Source organism: Phoxinus phoxinus (genome assembly GCF_949152265.1).
Source record: "Phoxinus phoxinus genome assembly, chromosome: 6".
Classification (NCBI taxonomy): Eukaryota; Metazoa; Chordata; class Actinopteri; order Cypriniformes; family Leuciscidae; genus Phoxinus; species Phoxinus phoxinus.
In genome coordinates this window covers 34,895,261-34,913,652 of record NC_136881.1, presented here as the reverse complement: position 1 = coordinate 34,913,652, position 18,392 = coordinate 34,895,261, and the positions used below count along the sequence as shown (strand labels likewise).

General features: G+C 36.6%; 1 protein-coding gene across 8 annotated transcripts in view; it reads left to right on the top strand.

The window, feature by feature from the left end:
* Nucleotides 1–18,392, top strand: part of sorcs1 (sortilin-related VPS10 domain containing receptor 1) — a 224,627-nt gene that overhangs the window by 196,748 nt on the left and 9,487 nt on the right. For 4 of the 8 annotated variants that reach the window (XR_013797964.1, XM_079615287.1, XM_079615285.1 and 1 more), the window contains exons 12-22: nt 625–701; nt 3,626–3,717; nt 3,987–4,094; nt 5,199–5,316; nt 8,469–8,602; nt 11,226–11,339; nt 12,350–12,521; nt 14,051–14,237; nt 17,133–17,266; nt 17,425–17,548; nt 18,041–18,153. Coding sequence is in view for 5 of the 8 variants with exons in the window: in XM_079615287.1 (XP_079471413.1) it covers nt 625–701; nt 3,626–3,717; nt 3,987–4,094; nt 5,199–5,316; nt 8,469–8,602; nt 11,226–11,339; nt 12,350–12,521; nt 14,051–14,237; nt 17,133–17,266; nt 17,425–17,548; nt 18,041–18,153 (1,373 nt within the window). In the remaining 3 variants the exon portion in view is untranslated. Of the gene's footprint in view, nt 1–624; nt 702–3,625; nt 3,718–3,986; nt 4,095–5,198; nt 5,317–8,468; nt 8,603–11,225; nt 11,340–12,349; nt 12,522–14,050; nt 14,238–17,129; nt 17,267–17,424; nt 17,549–18,040; nt 18,154–18,392 lie in introns of all 8 variants that reach the window. The other 4 variants (XR_013797965.1, XR_013797966.1, XM_079615284.1 and 1 more) reach the window with 1 other exon arrangement.

Sequence of the window (18,392 nt, the reverse complement as noted above, 5' to 3'; positions counted from 1 at the left end):
TGTCTGTCTGTCTGTTTGTCTGTCTGTCTGTCATATCTATCTATCTGTCATATCTATCTATCTATCTATCTATCTATCTATCTATCATGTCTGTCTGTCTGTCATATCTATCTATCTATCTATCTGTCGTATCTATCTATCTATCTATCTATCATGTCTGTCTGTCTGTCTATCTATCTATCTATCTATCTATCTATCTGTGTGTCTGTCTGTATGTCTCTCTATCTATCTATCTATCTATCTATCTATCTATCTATCTATCTATCTATCTGTCGTATCTGTCTGTCTGTCTGTCATATCTATCTATCTGTCGTATCTGTCTATCGTATCTGTCTGTTTGTCTGTCTGTCAGTCATATCTATCTATCTATCTATCTATCTATCTATCTATCTATCTATCTATCTATCTATCTATCTATCTATCTATCTATCTATCTATCTATCTATCTATCTATCGTGTCCGTCTGTCTGCCTTAAGGCACTTGCAATGTTTTGGAATGAAGTATATATTACTTTAGTTTTGCAAAAGAGGCACAATCTACTCAATCTTCATATTCATAGCTTTAGTTATCAACTATCTGCTTGGGTAAGCGTGACCGTAATTGTTCTGCTCTTCTTTCCATAGGTTCAATCGGCGCGGAGTTAACGAGCAGCAACGTTAGCATGTTCATCTCATCCGACGCTGGAAACACGTGGCGGCAGGTGACTCTGACCGTGGGCCGTTTAATTTCAGCACTGATGCATATCTTTGAGCGGATAAATCCGCGTGCCACGTTTCAGAGCCGATAATCAAATGACACCTTCAGAGAAAACTAAATTCAATGACATATATGATGCCCGTGGGTGCATGTTTGATGATGCGATTTAAATTTATGGGGCCAGCTGTCTAATTAAAAATGGAGAGCTCAAATAATTAAGAGAAAATTGATGTGGCAAAAAAAAGTTAAAGCATGCTGGGTAGGGCATGGGCTTGATGTCATATATCTTGTCAGTAAGCATTACAATCACTGGGATTTGAGAAATAGCATCATTTTCAAGGACAGCAGACCTGTGGTTGCCAGCTTTCATATAATCAAATTGAAAGCCCTCCCAAGAAGAGTGAAGGAGATTAAATGTTGTCATAGCTCAGCCAATCTGACATAATGAATGAAAATAGCACGGGAACATATTTAACAATGCCCTGAGACGCATACCTGTATGCAGAAGGTTTTTGTTTGTTTATTTCAATTTAGCGGTTCGCTAAACCAGCGAACTCACAATGTTTTAAGAAATATGCAGTCGTTATTTATTATAGATTTATGTTGATCAGGGCAACTGGGGTCAGCTGTTATAATTACTCCAGTGTGGCTTGTAGCTTGGTTGATCTAACTTTTCCGGTGAGTTCACTGTCAAATGAAAACAAAGTAAACCCCACACAGTATCCCGCTAACATAAACACTAGCCTCGCAATTAGCCTGTGAAGTAGGCTACTTAAGCCAATCAGATGGTGTTTTTCTCCACTTAAACGGACTAGCGCATGCTAAATGCTCGAAGCCCCAAGGCCTAAACTCAACGGGAATTCATATCAGCAAGAATTCACAGCACATACAGGGAAGTTATCGCTGCTCTGGGGCAAACAAATGGAAATTACTAATGAGGGCTTCAATTTTCAGTTCAACTCTGCAGTAGGTCAGCCTAGCATCTGGCAGGATTTTTGCTCTGTAAGGCAATTACTTGTTTTGCACATGTTTGCAACCACTAGCAATTCTGTAATGGTGACTGGGGGGGGGGATCATTTGTTTTAGGCATTTTTTGGAGCTCTGTATTTAAAAATATATTTTTAGTCTAGGTATGTTATAAAGTATATATACAACAAAAAGAAGATTATCACAAATGGAATCAAACAGAATTACCATTATTTAAAATGTACCCCTGTGTGAAAACTAAATAATATTTTTACATTGTATACATTTTTATAATTTATACAATCCTTCAGTATGTAATGGGAATATCAAAATTGACGGAACAGCCCTTTATTTTAGGGCTGGGAATCGATACAAATAAAAAAATTAACTAATTAATTGCACAATTTGCTGTTATTAATTGCAATTAATTGCATTTCCCCCAAGCTTGTAATCATCAATATTTAAACGTCGAATCACCTACGTACTTAAATTAAACAACACAGAATAAAAGGAACTGAAAATAGCCCTCAAATAATATTAAACATCAATATATCAATATATTATTCTTCATTCAGTTCTATGCAACATACTCAGTTTAACCGATTTAAAAAAAAAATGTTTTACTATTTAAGTATAGTCCTACAAAGCTATTATTACCAGAGAAGGTGATTTTACCATTGTTGCCCAGCATGGCTATACCAGCTCACTAGGGCTATTGCAATGCAAACAGAAGTCTACTACTAAGAAATGTCATGTTTTTTGAGCGGACTTTGCTTTTCCACTGCGTTTGGGCCATGAACCGGTGAACGACCGAGCAGAACACACAGCGCAGAGAGCGCAGCAGCGCGTCGACACACACACACACACACGGAATGGAGAGCGCGGCGCACACACAGAGCGGAAAAGACCCGCTCGTGAAACCTGATCGTATATAAGATGGACACAGCGACCCCATAGATTTCAACGGAGAAAAGTGAAGCCCATTTGAAGCACTCACTTCCTGATCGCCAGGCGTACTGCGCAGGCTCAAACTGAGCTTGACCACGTAGATGTGACGTGTCTGACAGCTGTAGGTCTTCTAGTAGCTGTGCCGAGAGAAATCTGATTCATTCCCTTCCGAATCTCGCAGAGACGGAGAGCGTGAGTATTAGCTGTCCATGAGCTAGCAGCAGGATCAACTTTATGACTCTCTATGGGTTTCTCCCTTGACTTTATCGGACTTTATGCCTCCATGTCCCCCCGATTGCTTGCGAGCTTCTCCGCCGGTCTATATGGTAATTGCGACAGAGAGTTGCATGGTTATGATACAATCGTTTGCCTATTTGTACAAAAACGGCTTCTACGGGGCCATATCGTATGATACAAAGTAATGGAGCCTTTTATACATTGTCGTGTTTCTTTAGAAATACATAATAGACAAATGGAGTCTTTGGACGCCTCAGATGTAAAGTTATTCACTGTCAAAGTGACGCCAAAATGAATGGGAGTCAATGGAATGCTAACAGCAGGTGATGTTCTGCTACAATGGCGGCTCCCGGGGAGGCTTCAGTTCCTTTCTTCTGCTGAACACAAAGGAAGATATTTTGAAGAATGTCGGTAACCAAATAGTTAACTGGTCCCATTGACTGCCATAGTATTTTTTTTTCCTACTATGGAAGTCAATGGGACCAGTTAACTGTTTGGCTACTGACATTCTTCAAAATATCTTCCTTTGTGTTCAGCAGAAGAAAGAAATTCATACAGGTTTGAAACAACTTGAGGGTGAGTAAATGATGACAGCATTTTCATTTTAAAGTTAACTATCCCTTTAAAACTAGGAAAAAAAAGTGCTGCATCAATTGTGGTGGTTTCTTACTATTTATTTACTTATTTATTTATTTGTTTTGGACATCTAGGGCACAAACACTATACGTGCATTTAAAAAAAATAAAAAGTTTAACAGTTGAACTGTGTCTGTTTCAGATATTTGACGAAGAGTACAGTGTTCTTTATCTGGACCAAGGCGGAGCTTTAGTAGCTATTAGACACACCCCTCTTCCCATCAGGCACCTCTGGTAATCCCACGCTAGTATCATTATTAATATGTCATGCATATGTGCATAAAAGATGAGTCAATGCAATCACACCAAGCCGAATCACATAATCACAGGAAGTGTGAACATTCTCATTAAACCCAGTAGACTGTGTAATACTTTTGTCTAGTAATCTAGATTAAATGTCGGAAAGGTGCAGTAAAGTTCTGTTTGAATTATTTGCCAGCTGTGTTGCAATCTTTTCTAAACTGTATCGTAGTTTCAGATGTGTGCTGCTGGTTTCTCTGCAGGTTGAGCTTTGATGAGGGGAGAGTGTGGAACAAATACAGTTTCACTTCATCTCCGCTGTTCGTGGACGGGGTCCTCGGCGAACCAGGCGAGGAGACGCTCATTATGACGTACGTATTGTGAATAATTCAGGACTAATACATTTTGATTGTTCTGGAATGTGAAAATAGTGCTTGATGAAATATAGTTTATGTGACAAACACATGTATAATTATTGTGTATATGTAAATACACACACATGCATGTATATGTTTAAGAATTTGTATTTATTTATTTATGAAATATTTATATATAATATCAATTATGTATAAATATATGTACAGTTTATACATGCAAATATTCCTTACACATATAAATGCACATGTGTGTATTTATATACAAAATAATTATACACACAGTACGCACACATATATTAAAAAACTTTTATTTTGGATGCGATTAATCATTGCCCATCACTAGATATGATATGATGATATATGATATATGATATGATATGATATGATATGATATGATATGATATGATATGACATGACATGACATGATATGAGATAATATTTTATTGTTAACAATAGCAATTTTACATCTCACAATTGTAACTTTAAATTTTTTACTTAAGACTTTAAATCCCACAATTGCTACTTTATTTTCTCATATTTGTGACATATATGTCGCAGTTTGACTTTATTTCCTATTTTAAACTTTTTCAAAATTACCTGTTTTACTTTCACAAGAATAAATTGTAAATGTGTAAGTATGAAATGTTTGACGATGCTTGGCGATAAAAAATAAAGCAATGATAAATCAAGTGATATTTTTATAGACCTTCCAGTAACAAATCACCCATTTTAAAAGAGAAATCATTAAAACCATCGTGCCAGTTCTGATTTCACATCATAATCCATCTGAATCCAGCTCAACCTAAAATTATTTTGAGTATTATTTCATGAAGTTTTGCCCTTGTAGGATATTCCTAGTTACTTTCTGCTGTCTTTCTGACAGGCCCTAAAAGTGTCACACTGTTCTTGAGTGTCAGACTCTCTCAATGTGAGTTTTCAGACTTTTTGTTGACAGTTTGACGCAGGTTTCCACTGATGTGGTTTGACTCGGATAACATTGCTAAGCATTTCCTTTCCCTGTCCGCTCTACATGGTTCTAATCATTAGAGTCTGGATGTGCCAGACATACAGTGGCTGAAGTTCTGCCTTTGTTTGCAGGATCTTCGGTCATGTCAGTCACCGCTCAGAATGGCAGCTGGTGAAGATAGACTTCAGGTCTATCTTTAACAGAAGATGCATAGAGTCTGACTATGTCCCGTGGGATTTACACGACCAGGTGAGAAATCATTTTATCATCTGGATCTCTATCTGAATATTTGGTTACATCCTTGTTTCACACACAGTTGTATATATATCAGGTTTGCTATCTTTCTTAGACTTTTTAAGCATAAACCTTTTCTCAGATTTCATAAAAGGTAAAAAAAAAAAAAGAAGAAGAATTGCTCCAAGTTCCTTTGGTCTCCTTTGCTACAATCGCATGGCCTCTAAACGAATCTTCCCATCTTAATGTAATTTATGTCCTCAACTCACTTTCTATTCTGCATCTCAAGCCTTACATTTAAGGGAGCCCAGTAAAGTTTTGATCAGATACCTTTCTGCTTTGTCATGTCTTTCCACCCTCCGTTGAGTCCTAAAGATTTAGATCGAACTAAAGAGCGTGTCGCAATGGCTTCTCGTTGTTTGGAACATCTTATGAGATCCCTTTCTAACTGGTCCTGACATGTTTTCCCTGGGAAAAGTCAAGCCAGAAGTGTCCTCTCTCAAGGGAATAAAATATGTACGTTGATTTAGTTGTTAGGACATGGCAGTAGACTGGCCTACTTTCACATGAAGCCTTCTGGTACTTTCTATTTTTGTTACAAACTCTGAGAAGCAGAAGTTGACAGAAGACTGAACAATGTCAAAAACCCAACTTTGGACATAGACTACAGTAACATGCTGAGATGAGATGGAGACATTCGTTGTCTGAACCTATGCAGTCGACCATCCTGTGCTGTTGGCGTTGTTTGCGCATCTCTGCACTGGTTAGTCTGATAAAAAAAGACGACGTGACGAGCAATGAACCGCGGCGGTAAAACAAACCCATATGTTGTGGTCGGGTCATTTTGATCTGGAGAGGATTTTCTTTTTCCTGGAAGTGTTAGTGTTATCGCATTGGACTAAAATTTACTGACTTTCTCACACAGGGTATAACTTCTTCACATTTTTTTTCTTTGCTTTTGTTTTGTACAAAATGGAACAAAGCCATACCCGTGGAGTTCCCAGTCAAAAATGACCAGCATTCAAAAACCAAACTCCTGGTTAAACAGTGCAATTTTCTTTCCATATTTTGTTGAATATTGACAAAATTATCCAGAAATAATGTTTTTTTTTTTTACTCTAAAACTGAGGTGCATAAGCTCAATCTCTTCCAAAAAAGAAATACAAAACCCTTCACAGGAGCTTGATTGACAGGTGATCTGACCAATTATACTTCGCCATCCGCCATTTTGTCCGACAAAGCAGTCAGGAGAGTTAGTAGATTAACATGGGAGGATTTGAACTTGAAAAACGAGTGTACTGACGCCTTTCCGCTGTAAAAACATCATTCCTTCTTATGTTCATTCATGTTTATTTGATGCTATAAATTAACTAGAAGGAAGAGATGATCGGTTCACGAGCAGCTTTAACTGATGACTACTTCGATCTGTCACGACACATTAAAGAGCCACAAAATGGTATTTATTGTTTAATTTCTTTTAAAAAATGACCAAATTTGAAAGGTGAGACTTTGTTTAATATGTTTAATATATCAAAAGTAACCGAAAAGTAACCTGGTCTGTCCTGTCTGTCAGCGTGTTGTCAGTGTCCTCTCTGCTCCAATACCGCGATGTATTTTTCCAAGTTGCCTAAAAGATGGAATCCGATATTTGGTGATAATATAGCATAAATCGAGCATATAGGGTCACGTTAGTCAAGCTCTCATCAGCTGACCCTCAGCAGATACACGTCTACCTATAGGAATACGACGCCTATCACTGTATATATATATATATATATAATATATATATATATAAGCTCCTTCAGTATTATCAGCAGCTATCGCGTTTTTCAGGAGCGAATTACCCTCCTCCATCCCCAGCTCCTCCTCTCGTCCTGTCAGGATCCAGCCAGTCACTCCGATCATTTATTCTGATTCAAAGGGGAATCAAATTACGTTTTACATTAATGATATCTGCAATACAGTCTGTTCTGTTTACCCTGAGGTAAACATTTACCATTATCCATGCTAGGCTGCTTAATGCGCAGGGAGTTCTTGCCCAGAACAAAACTATACCGCCAATCCTAACTATATGCTAATTGTCAATCGTATTTGACGATAGTGGTCCTGACAGAATAAGAGATTTATAAGCAATTTTTTACTGGGAACATCAAAGGTGCTACAGGGTTTTCAAGGGTTAAGTTTAACTAGCACAAATATGGAAGGATATTTCTTCCAGGGAATAAAAAATTAAACAATATTTTTTTTTTCTATCCAACAATCTGGACTTTAAAACTTGCAAATGTGAGTTTATGTCTCACAATTCAAACAGAAAAAAAAAAAAAAATCAGAATTGCAAGTTTATATCCACAATTCTAAAGGGAAAAAATGTCACAATTGTGAGAAATAAAATTAGAATTGCAAAAAAATCTTTATATCTCACAATTCTGACTTTATAACTCTCAATTGTGTTTACATCACAGTTTTGATTAAAGAAAATGCCACAATTGCGAGAAATAATTTTTGTACAGAATTGTAAAAAATTCAGAATTTACAGAATTGCCTAGAAAATAGAGAGAAACGTATCTCGTGAGCACGTGAAAGCCTGTATATTTTTTATTTTCGTGAGCACGCGATGCGTTTCCCCTGAGCATGTGAAAGTCTGTATATTTTTATTTTTGCAATGGTCCCTTTAGGGTCTCCGTAGAATTGTGACTTTATATCTCACATTTCTGAGAAAAAAAAGGAAAAATCTGAATTGTGAGATAGTCGCAAAAATAATATTTGACATTTTTTTTAGAATATTTTGTGGCAGAAACAAGCTTTCATACAAATCCGATGCCCGAAATAAAACTGTACTATTTGGATAGCAGAAATGTGTGTGAGAGATATACCTTTCACAAAACGAACTCTGCAGAGTTTGGATGTGCGATATGAAATATGGAACAATATTTACGAATGAGTGGAAACTTTTTTTTCCTTCTCTTTCCTATTTCCTCTCACCTTCTTTCCAGTCTCTCTTTTTTTCTAAATTCAGGGTGATACACGCATTCTTCATTGTTATGAATTATTCATGTGAGAACTAAAATAAACCTGAATGAGAACGCTGTATGCCAATATAGAAAATATGTGTGTGTGTATGTGTAGGCATGTACTGTATGTATATGTTGTTGAAATCCTCCTTGTAGGGTGAACGCTGCCTTATGGGAGTCAAAAGAGTCTACCGAAAGCTGAAGGGCATAGCAAGGTGTGTTATGGGTAAAACCTACTCTGTCACGATGATTTCCGAGCCGTGTGACTGCACTGAGTCGGACTTTGAATGGTAAGCAAACAAATGTTTTTCTTCTAAGATTCAAGCTATGTTCTAAAACAGATTGAGCTGCTTTCCTGTCTACCGTCTAAGTCCGCTACTTCTAAGGGATCATCCTAACTGTAATTGAACCTGACTGATTTGGAACACACTGCGTTTGGGGTCAGTAAGATAATAATAATAATACAAATTATATTTTAATTCAGCAAGGACACATTAAACTGTTCAAATATGACAGGAAAGACATTTACAATGTTACAAAAGATTGCTATTATTTTTTTGCTAGTTTTATTAATCAAATAACCCTGAAAACCCTGTTTCCACAAACATTTCAACAATGATAATAATAAGAAATGTTTCTTGAGCAGTAAATCAGCATATTATAATGATTTCTAAAGAATATGATACTTCACTGAAGACATATGACACTGATGACTGGAGTAATAATGCTGAATATTCAGCTTTGCATTACAGGAGAAAAATAAGTTTTAAAATAATTCAAATAAAGAAGTTATTTAAATAATTCACAATATTACTGTTTTCACTGTATTTTTTTCTTCTTCAAATAAATGCAGCATTTGTAAGCTTAAGAAGAGACTTTCAAAAACCTTAAAAAAATAAAATTACTGACCCAAAACTTTCGAACAGTAGTGCATGTCAACAGTCTAAAGAAATGTTAGGAGAAGGATCTGAGACAAAGTTAATACTTAAACCCTGTAGTCAATAAGTGTATCCCTTAAAACTCATCTTTGAACACCAAAATGACATATTTGCGGTTCTATGAATATGCAAATTAGCCTTGCCTCCACGCACTCACACCAGCTCAGAGATCCACTCGTTGACGATCCGCGCTTTTGAGACTGTCTTTGGTTCACTGCAGTTTTAAGGAGAAAATACTCCGCAATGGTGTCGACTCATGAATTTGCACATGGTTTGTCTGAAAGCATATTAAAAACACCATGCACATAGACATATAAAAAACATTAAAAGCTTGATTTTCACCACAGGGGGACTTTAAATGAATCATTGCTGAGAACCTATTAAGTCTCCGGAGCTATGAAAGAGAGATGTTGACCAATTTAAATTGAGCATCGAGCCAGTATTTTGTCAAGACAGAATAAAGGAATAGTTGTGGCTAGTCCTCATCAGATTAGCATTGCAGAAGAGAAGATTTGTGCCACAGTATGTGGAGTCCGGTCAAGCTGCGTAAAAACAGCGATGGATGGAAATTGACGTGTTTCTTCTTGAAAATACATAGTCCCTCAGTGGTACTGTTCCATCTGTCACCACCACCCTTTCTTCTGTAGGATTTCACGCCTCACGCTTTGCGGCTTAAACCCTGCATTTGTATTCCTGACACTCCTCCTCGTCATGTAAATGTGGCCATACCCCTCATTTCCCCCTGAATTATCAAAGTTATTAATGTCGCTGTTCTGGAAAGTTCCAAATTTGCAGGCCCCTCGAGGCCGCGTGGAACAAAGTGTGAAGTTGTTAATCAGGGAGTGAAACGCTGTGCGTTTACCAACACAAGCTGGCTGCATCTGTGGAACTTGTTGTGGTAATTAGTGTCATTTGTTTACTTGATTGGGTTGTTGAGTTGCATTGTTGGACAAACAACTTTGGCTTTTGTTGTCTGACGGTTAGGTCTAAAAATGTAGAAAATGTAGGTGTTAATTATTTTTGGATGCCAAGTATTTTTCTTCTGCTGTCAAAAAAATTGTATGCCGTTGAATTCAAACATATGTTCATTTCATCTCTAGATTATTAGTTATTAAATGTTGACATGAATAACAGATGCTAGTGCTTGAGCTCTTGGCAAAAAAATATGTATTAATTTGTCAAGAAATGATATATATATATATATACAGTGTGTGTGTATATATATATATACATATATATATATATATATATATATATATATATATATATATATATATATTAGGGCTGTCAAAAGATTAATCGTGATTAATCGCATCCAAAATAAAAGTTTGTGTTTACATAATATATGTGTGTGTACTGTGTATAATTATTTATATATATAAAAACACACACAATCATGTATATATTTAAGAAAAATTGGTTATATTTACATATAAAATATTTATATATAATATAAATTATATAAATGTATATACAGTATATAAATACAAATATTTCTTAAATATATACATGAATGTGTGTGTATTTATACATCATAATTATACACAGTACACACATATATATTATGTAAACACAAACTTTTATTTTGGATGTGATTAATCTTTTGACAGCCCTAATATATATATATACTGTATACACTGTATATATATTAGCTTGTGAGTTATGAAAGACAAATGTTATGATGGCCTTCTCCAGTAGTGATGAATGAGAGACCAGTGGGATTGAGATCTGGGTTTAGTGACTGAAAGGTTGTAGGTTCAAGCCCTGCGATGAAATATCACAATTGAGTCCCACTTGAACCTGGGCTCCTTCGTGGGATCTTACAGTGCTAATTCTGCTAGTTGTTTTTAACTCAAGTGAGTTAAAATGACCTATTGGTAATTAGAAGTCAATGATCCTTGAAACAATAAATGGGGGACTGATAGGTTTTGTGGTCCCAGTGTTCTTACCAAGTGTTTTTGTTTTTTTGTTACAGTGATTATGGTTTCGAGAGAAAGTCTAATGGGAAATGTACTCCAGCATTCTGGTTCCCCCCCTCCTCCATGTCTCGGACCTGTACCACAGAACACACGTTCCTCAACAGCACTGGGTGAGATCTTGGGAGACGCATGGATCTTACCATTTAAAGTGATTTACACACGCTGAACATGTTCCTGGATCAATAATGACTGGTTGATGGTAATGTTGTTCCAGGAACATGTCTAATTAGTTTTTATGTGAATTAATTTGTGCTGCTTTTCTAATCAGATGTCACTTGCATTGTATCTTGGAGCAGAAAATGATCAATTAGGGGTTATATATATTTACGTAATTGGATAGTTAAGATACATGTTCGGCATTAAACGGACGTTGTAGTAATCTTTTCTTCCCTATTGTTATGTATATCTGAGTAAAACAGCTTCTTGAACAAGAAAAAATATGGGGCGGGGCATGATTCTGTTCCTCGGGAACTGATTGGATGGTTGTGGTTTGCTATTGGTCGATGTTATGCGGATGACAGGTTGATCCCGCCCTCTCGCCAGTAAACACGTCATCAGAGAAGAGAAGATTACAAGGGCACGTGAATTTAAAATAAAATGATGCGCACAAATTATTTATTATAAAAACTGCAATATTCCATAACATTTGTTAATGTCCAATTTGATTTTTATAGTGAATTTAATGAATTTAAAAAAACTGTTCCAGTATTTTTCAATAAATATTTTTCATATAAGATATTACAAAAATGTAAATGTAAATTTAAATGTAAATTTACAGTAGATATCTTGTATGTTTGAACCCAGTAGTGAGAATAAACATGTTGACACAATATATATATTATATATATTAAATATATTAAAAAAAAGTAAAAAAAAAAAAATATATATATATATATAAGTAAAGTAAAAAAATAAAGTTTTTAGATCGCTAAGAAAGCTTATGTGTGTGAGAGAGCTTTTCAATTAAAAAAATCACCGTCTGTATTCTCAAATGATTTTGATGTGTGACTCATTCGACATTTTGTGTTTTCACTGTCACAGATAAGCACACTAATTTCAGTGCTAATCGTTTTGAGAATAGGTTTGAATGGGAATGCGTTTTATGCGTTTGTGTGTGCAGGTACAGAAAGGTGGTGTCTAACAACTGCACCGGTGGGGTGATGGAGCAGTACACGGCTCGTAGGCAGTTGTGCCCTAGCCAGGCTCCTCGCGGCCTCCACTTAGTGACCAGCGAAGGGAAGCTAACAGCTAATCTGGCCAGCAACGTCACCTTACTTGTGTTCCTGGAGGAGGTACAGACAGATTCAGTCTTCCCTGCACTGATTTCACTGAAAAAATCATATATTTCTTTTGCTGAAATATTTAAAATCGCATCTAACTCCTATTAGTGCAAAGCAAACACAGGTACTGTTATTTCCTCTGCCTTGAAATACCGTTTTCTATTTTAATATATTTTGGGATGCAAAGCTAAATTTTCAGCATCATTACTCTAGTCTTCAGTGTCACATGATCCTTCAAAAATTATTCTAATATGCTTATTTGCTGCTCAAGAAATATTTTGTTTACATGTTTAAAACTGTCACGGTCATGTTTAGGGTACATTTACACGACAACGATGTACTTGAAACGGAAACGTTTTTATTTCGCATTTTTCGCATACACATGACAACGTTGTCAAAACAACCCATTCACACGGATCCACGAAAATGATAAAAAAAAGCTGTATTATTCATGCCTGGCCAGTGGTTGGCGATGTCACAGTGTAAAGAAAAAAATATGCACATAATAGACTGAACACTTAATATGCATGCGCATGACGTGACCGTTTTCACAATAAAGTATTTATTCTAGTTTCATGTATTCTTTTCCTTTAACACTTAATTGTGGGTTAGTTTCATAATAAAATCAACATTTTGAGCAAAAAGCTGAGAAAATCACGTTTATGTCAAATACTACATCTAGATCGAATTTAGAACGATGATCAAAACACAGATGGAGAAGATCGAGTCCATCAACACCCCCAAAGCAACAGTCCTAGTCTAGACCTCGTCCTGGATCGACATTTCGTTCAGTAACATTTGGCAGTTTTGATTTCTATGCTTTTGAATATTGGTTATTGCGTTATTTTACATATGCATATAATCACATAAGATATTGCTTGCTTCTGCTGCTTCTTCATCTGTGTTTTGATCGGGAGATTCAGTGCTCTTTTACAAGAAGCGTAATAGCGTCCCCTACCGTATAACAGTAAAATCACGGAAACCCGGAAAATTCCGTCCATTGCGGGGAAGCGTTTACTCAGAAATGATGGAAATTTTTCAGCGATAGCGGGGAAAGAGTTGAATGCCCCCTTTTTTCAATCTTACTGACCCTAAACTTTTGAACAGTAGTGCGTTTACTCCATTTAAACAATTTAAACTGACTTGTGAAGTTATATTGAATCTACTGATAACCCCCAAAGAACAGAGATAACCCTCATCCTCTCCATAAAGTGGGCATGTTTGAGATTTGAGAACTTCTCAGAAAGCGTTTTGCCTGCACAAGAGCAATGTTTTCCCATGGTAGCTCTCCGCTCTGGGCAGAGAAGACGCCCTCCAGAGCAGATGAACTGGCAGCTGAATGGATCGCACTCGGAGCTTTGGCAGTGTCGTAGTCAGGAACAGGTTTTGCTTCCTGCCTAAAAAAAAAAACTCAGATATTACAGAAAGTAGTCTAACTAAAGAACATTTGTGAGATTCACCAGCAAACCCAGCCCGGCTGTTTTTGTTGTTGTTTTTCAGTCAGACTCAATGATGTTTCATGTTATTGCCTTTTTCCTCAGGGTGATGGATCGAAAACCAGCATCACGGTGGATTTCGGTGATGGAAACGCCTTCACCTACTCCAACGTGAGCTCTATTGAAGATGGCATTAAACACATCTACAAGAACGTGGGAATCTACCGAGTGTCAGCCACGGCGGAGAACAGTCTGGGCTCTGAAACTGTGCTCCTCTTCCTACACATTACATGTAAGCCAAGACGTGGGAGGGCGAATAACAATATGCATAATACAGACAGACATATCGTATTCCACTTTTATATCCTTAATGTTTTTTAAAGACCTGCTGGGTCTGAGCACTCATTTATGCTTTATTGACCAGAAAGATCTCATTTGGCCTTGGTCATATTGCACTCCACATTAAGCGATCTAGATTTCAAGCTCATAGTCTCTGACTGGACCACCAGATTAAAATCATCCCTCTTAGTTATTGCCGTGAGACACTTTGGTGTACGATAAAGGTCTTGAGGATGCAAAGTATCATACAGGTCTGATGAACTTCACTTAGTGTAACTTTTACAATTAGCAGCTGTAAAACTGTAGAATTTAATTCTAAATCTAAAGACTTCATTCTTTTCAGAATGACAGATTTACTTTTACACGATGTACCAGTTTTAAACTGCAGAGAAAACTATTTACAATATATTAGTATAGGCTACAATGAGCACTTCTGAGGAAGACTTGGCAGTGTTTGTGGCATGTATTCTTAAAAAAGATATTCAAGAGTTTCAATCGAGGACGTTTTGGGGTTTTATTGCAACTATTTGGAATATTTTATTCTAATTCTCGTGATTCTCTAAGACAGTCTGTTATTTTGGACGCACAGTGTATGTTTTATGTCAGAGTAGGTACTACATTTGAATTTGAACTTACTTTGCGACCGTTAAAAAAGCATGTTCTATATAGTATGAATATGGGTTGTTTGAATGAAATTCGGACGTACTACATCCACCATGTTGCTACGGTCACGTGACCTACCAGCGTCAGTATTGTTACTTCACTGCCATTCATAAATCCTCTCCTGTGGCCTCATGGGATAGAAAAGTGTCCATCGAATGCGCACTTCAGAATCTCAGAAGTAGTATGTCATCCGGGGACTTTTCGCCTACTACTTTTTTTTATTTTTTTTATACAATGTATTCGGACATATTTCTCTGCTGGTTTTTCGCATATATAGTAGGGAAGTATTCGATTTTGGATGCAGTGACAGTGAGCCTAGTTTAGTCTGATTCCCTAACAATTAACTCTGAGTCGATTCTGTTTAGTGAGTCAAATACATACAACACAACCTCAATAGTCCGATTCCCAATTAAATCTCTTATACGTCTTTTTTTTTTCTCAATAAATTAAAACCATACAGCACAGACCGTGCAGTCTGAAGAAGAAGAAAAAGTGTGGTTGGTCATTTCACATGTTGGTCAAATGGCCTCTTCCTGTCTACGTGGGTGGTTCTTGGTTAGAATATGAATTAGACTTCTTGCCAATAATCGAACAGACTACTCTATCCTGTTATGTAACAAAGTCTTGTACTAATGCTGGAAGATGTTATTTTAGCACATTCTTAGAACAGATGGCCTGAGTTTTTGTATCTTGTGTGTGTGTGTGTGTGTGTGTGTGCGCGATAGGAAGCTCATCACATATCAGCAATTATCTGAGCATTTTCATTGAAATTTTCAGCCTTTTTCTCATGTCCACCTACTCAGTGAACTTGCCACCCCCCGCTACATTCAGGCAGACAGATGCCTCCACACTGACATATTGATCAGGGAGACGAAACGCTTCCAATCTGTCAATCCTGTCGTGCCAGGCAAAGCAAATAGGGCCCTTGGTGCATGAGCTGAAATTCACACGCAGATGGCTCTGTGTCCCTAAGAGAAGTATTTGTGAATGAATGAATATAAGGTGGAATCATTAGGAGGATGTTTAGTTTGTGTTGTAACTTTGTATTCTTTTGCCTTTTTTTATTCATCTCATTCAATATAATTCAGTGTTTTCGAAACAAGAACCGCATTCCACCATAATTTGGCCACACATAATTATATGAGAATATATTCTCTAGCCTACCGTTCAAGAGTTTGGGGTTGGAAAGTGTTTTTGTTTTTGGTTTTTTCCTTAATGTTTTTGAAAGAAGTCTCTTATGCTCACCAATACTGCATTTATTTGATCATAAATATAGTAAAACAGCAATATTGCGATATAATATTTTCTGCCAGCATTTTTTTTTAAAGCATCACCGCCAGCGTATTTTATAATTTTCTCAAAAATGTCATGGCCTTATTTTGTTGTATGAATATCTGAATATATCAAAAAGAAAAAACAAACCCTCTGCTTTAAAAAAAAAACCATTTTATTCTAGCTTCATCCATTACTTTCTTATCAACACTTGAATGTGGGTAAGTTTCATAAAGAAAGCAATATTTTGAGCAAAAATCTGAGAAAATTACGTTTCTGTCAAAGACTACATCCATATAATTCAGAACGATGACCAAAACATAGATAGAGTAGATCGAGTCCATCAACAGCCACTAAGGTGTCACAATACAATCCTAGACCTCGTCCTCGGCCGATATTTCATTGAGTAGCATAAGGAAGTTTTGGTTTATATGCTGTTTAATGTTAATGATCGTGTTATTTTACATATGCATATGCTTACATATTATATCTCTTGTTTCTGCATCTCGTTTTGATCTGGAGATTCAGAGAAGAGAAGAGCGCCCCCTACAAAATAACAGTAAAAACACGAAAAGACGGAAATTTCCGTCAATGGCGGGAAAATGGTTCAAATATCTTCTTCTTTTTTTCTTTTTTTGTATACATTTTATTTGGAGACCATCAAAATAAAGTATTAGCAGAGAGTCTACTAATAGTCTATTGACTGCTAGTTGACAGTCGAAGTGGTAGTCTGTTGTTAGTCAAAGTGTTACCGAGTTTTGTCACTAAAACAAAACAAACGGGTTCTCTCATCTGTCTTTAACACAGCGGGTTTGAATATGATGAAGTGAACAAGATTTGAGAACTAGCAAACACCGTTTCACTCTCTGGCTTAACCGACCTCACTTTTATTTTCCTTTCTCTCTTGGAGCAGGTCATCTGGAATCTGTTCATCTCTCCGCCCCTTTTGTCGCTGTGAAAAATAAAGAAGTCAACCTGACGGTGGTTCTCTGGCCGAGCCAAGTGGGAACAGTCACCTATATCTGGTGGTTTGGGAATAATTCAGAGGTAAATTCTCCATGTGTCACTCACTGGACACCTGTGCGTGACTCAGTCGGTGTGTGTGTTTTTTGCCTCACCGGCTGCCATGTAAATAAAGTTGGCATCTTCAATGCGACTACTGACAGGGCATCCTCTTGAGATTCTCTTTCACGCTGTATTCACAGCCCGTGATCACGCTGGAGGGGAGTGTGGCGTTCACGTTCTCTCGAGAGGGAATCAGTGTTGTCACTGTGCAGGTTTCCGCCGGGAATAACATCCTACAAGACAGGAAAACCGTCGCTGTCCATGGTGAGTTCGACTAAAAGGAGCAGTGTTGTTTTTGTTAGCTGGAAAAAAAAAAACTAATAAAAAAATATATATAAATATTAGATGTATATAACAGCACCTCCACAATATTACATTAATATATAATGGAAGTTGAGTTAACATAAAATCAAAATTATTTCAGAAATTCAGTGGTGGATATATAAATATCTATTTTCAACATCACCAAGGTCTCTTCATTTTCAAAAACACTAAACACATTTTACAATGCAATTAATTATTGATGCATAAAAAGAAAAAAAAATCTCATTGGCTGTATCCTCAGAAATGCATCATGGAAAAGTGAAGTCGAAATGAAATGCATTCACAACCCATTTCAAGCACTATATCATACAGTAAATTCACCTGTTAAAAACAAATGCTGCAACACAAACCTCTCCAAAATGATTTGTGATATAACAAAAAGTCTTATATTCTTATAATTATAAGGTGTTTTTTGTTATATTCCAATAACAGAATACTTCAGATCTCATCTTCTTGCCTTTTCATCCAATCTGGATGATCACAACCCTGATGTGTCCGAATGGAGACTTGATGTGAGTCGAGTCATTAAAACCTCTATGGTGCAGGTGAGTTCAAACCATTTACCACAAAACAAAATCTGGCATTATAGAGTTCAATCTATAATACTTCTTTGTATATTTTATATAATACAGCATAAGCACAGCCCTGAAATTACTTATACTGAAATGAACAACTCTATTAACTCAACGTTGTCCATGTCTGTTTGTTTTGAAGTCATCCGTGTGTTTTAACAGATATACATTTGTATCTGTTTATTTATTTTCCTCGGAGGGAAAGCCTATTT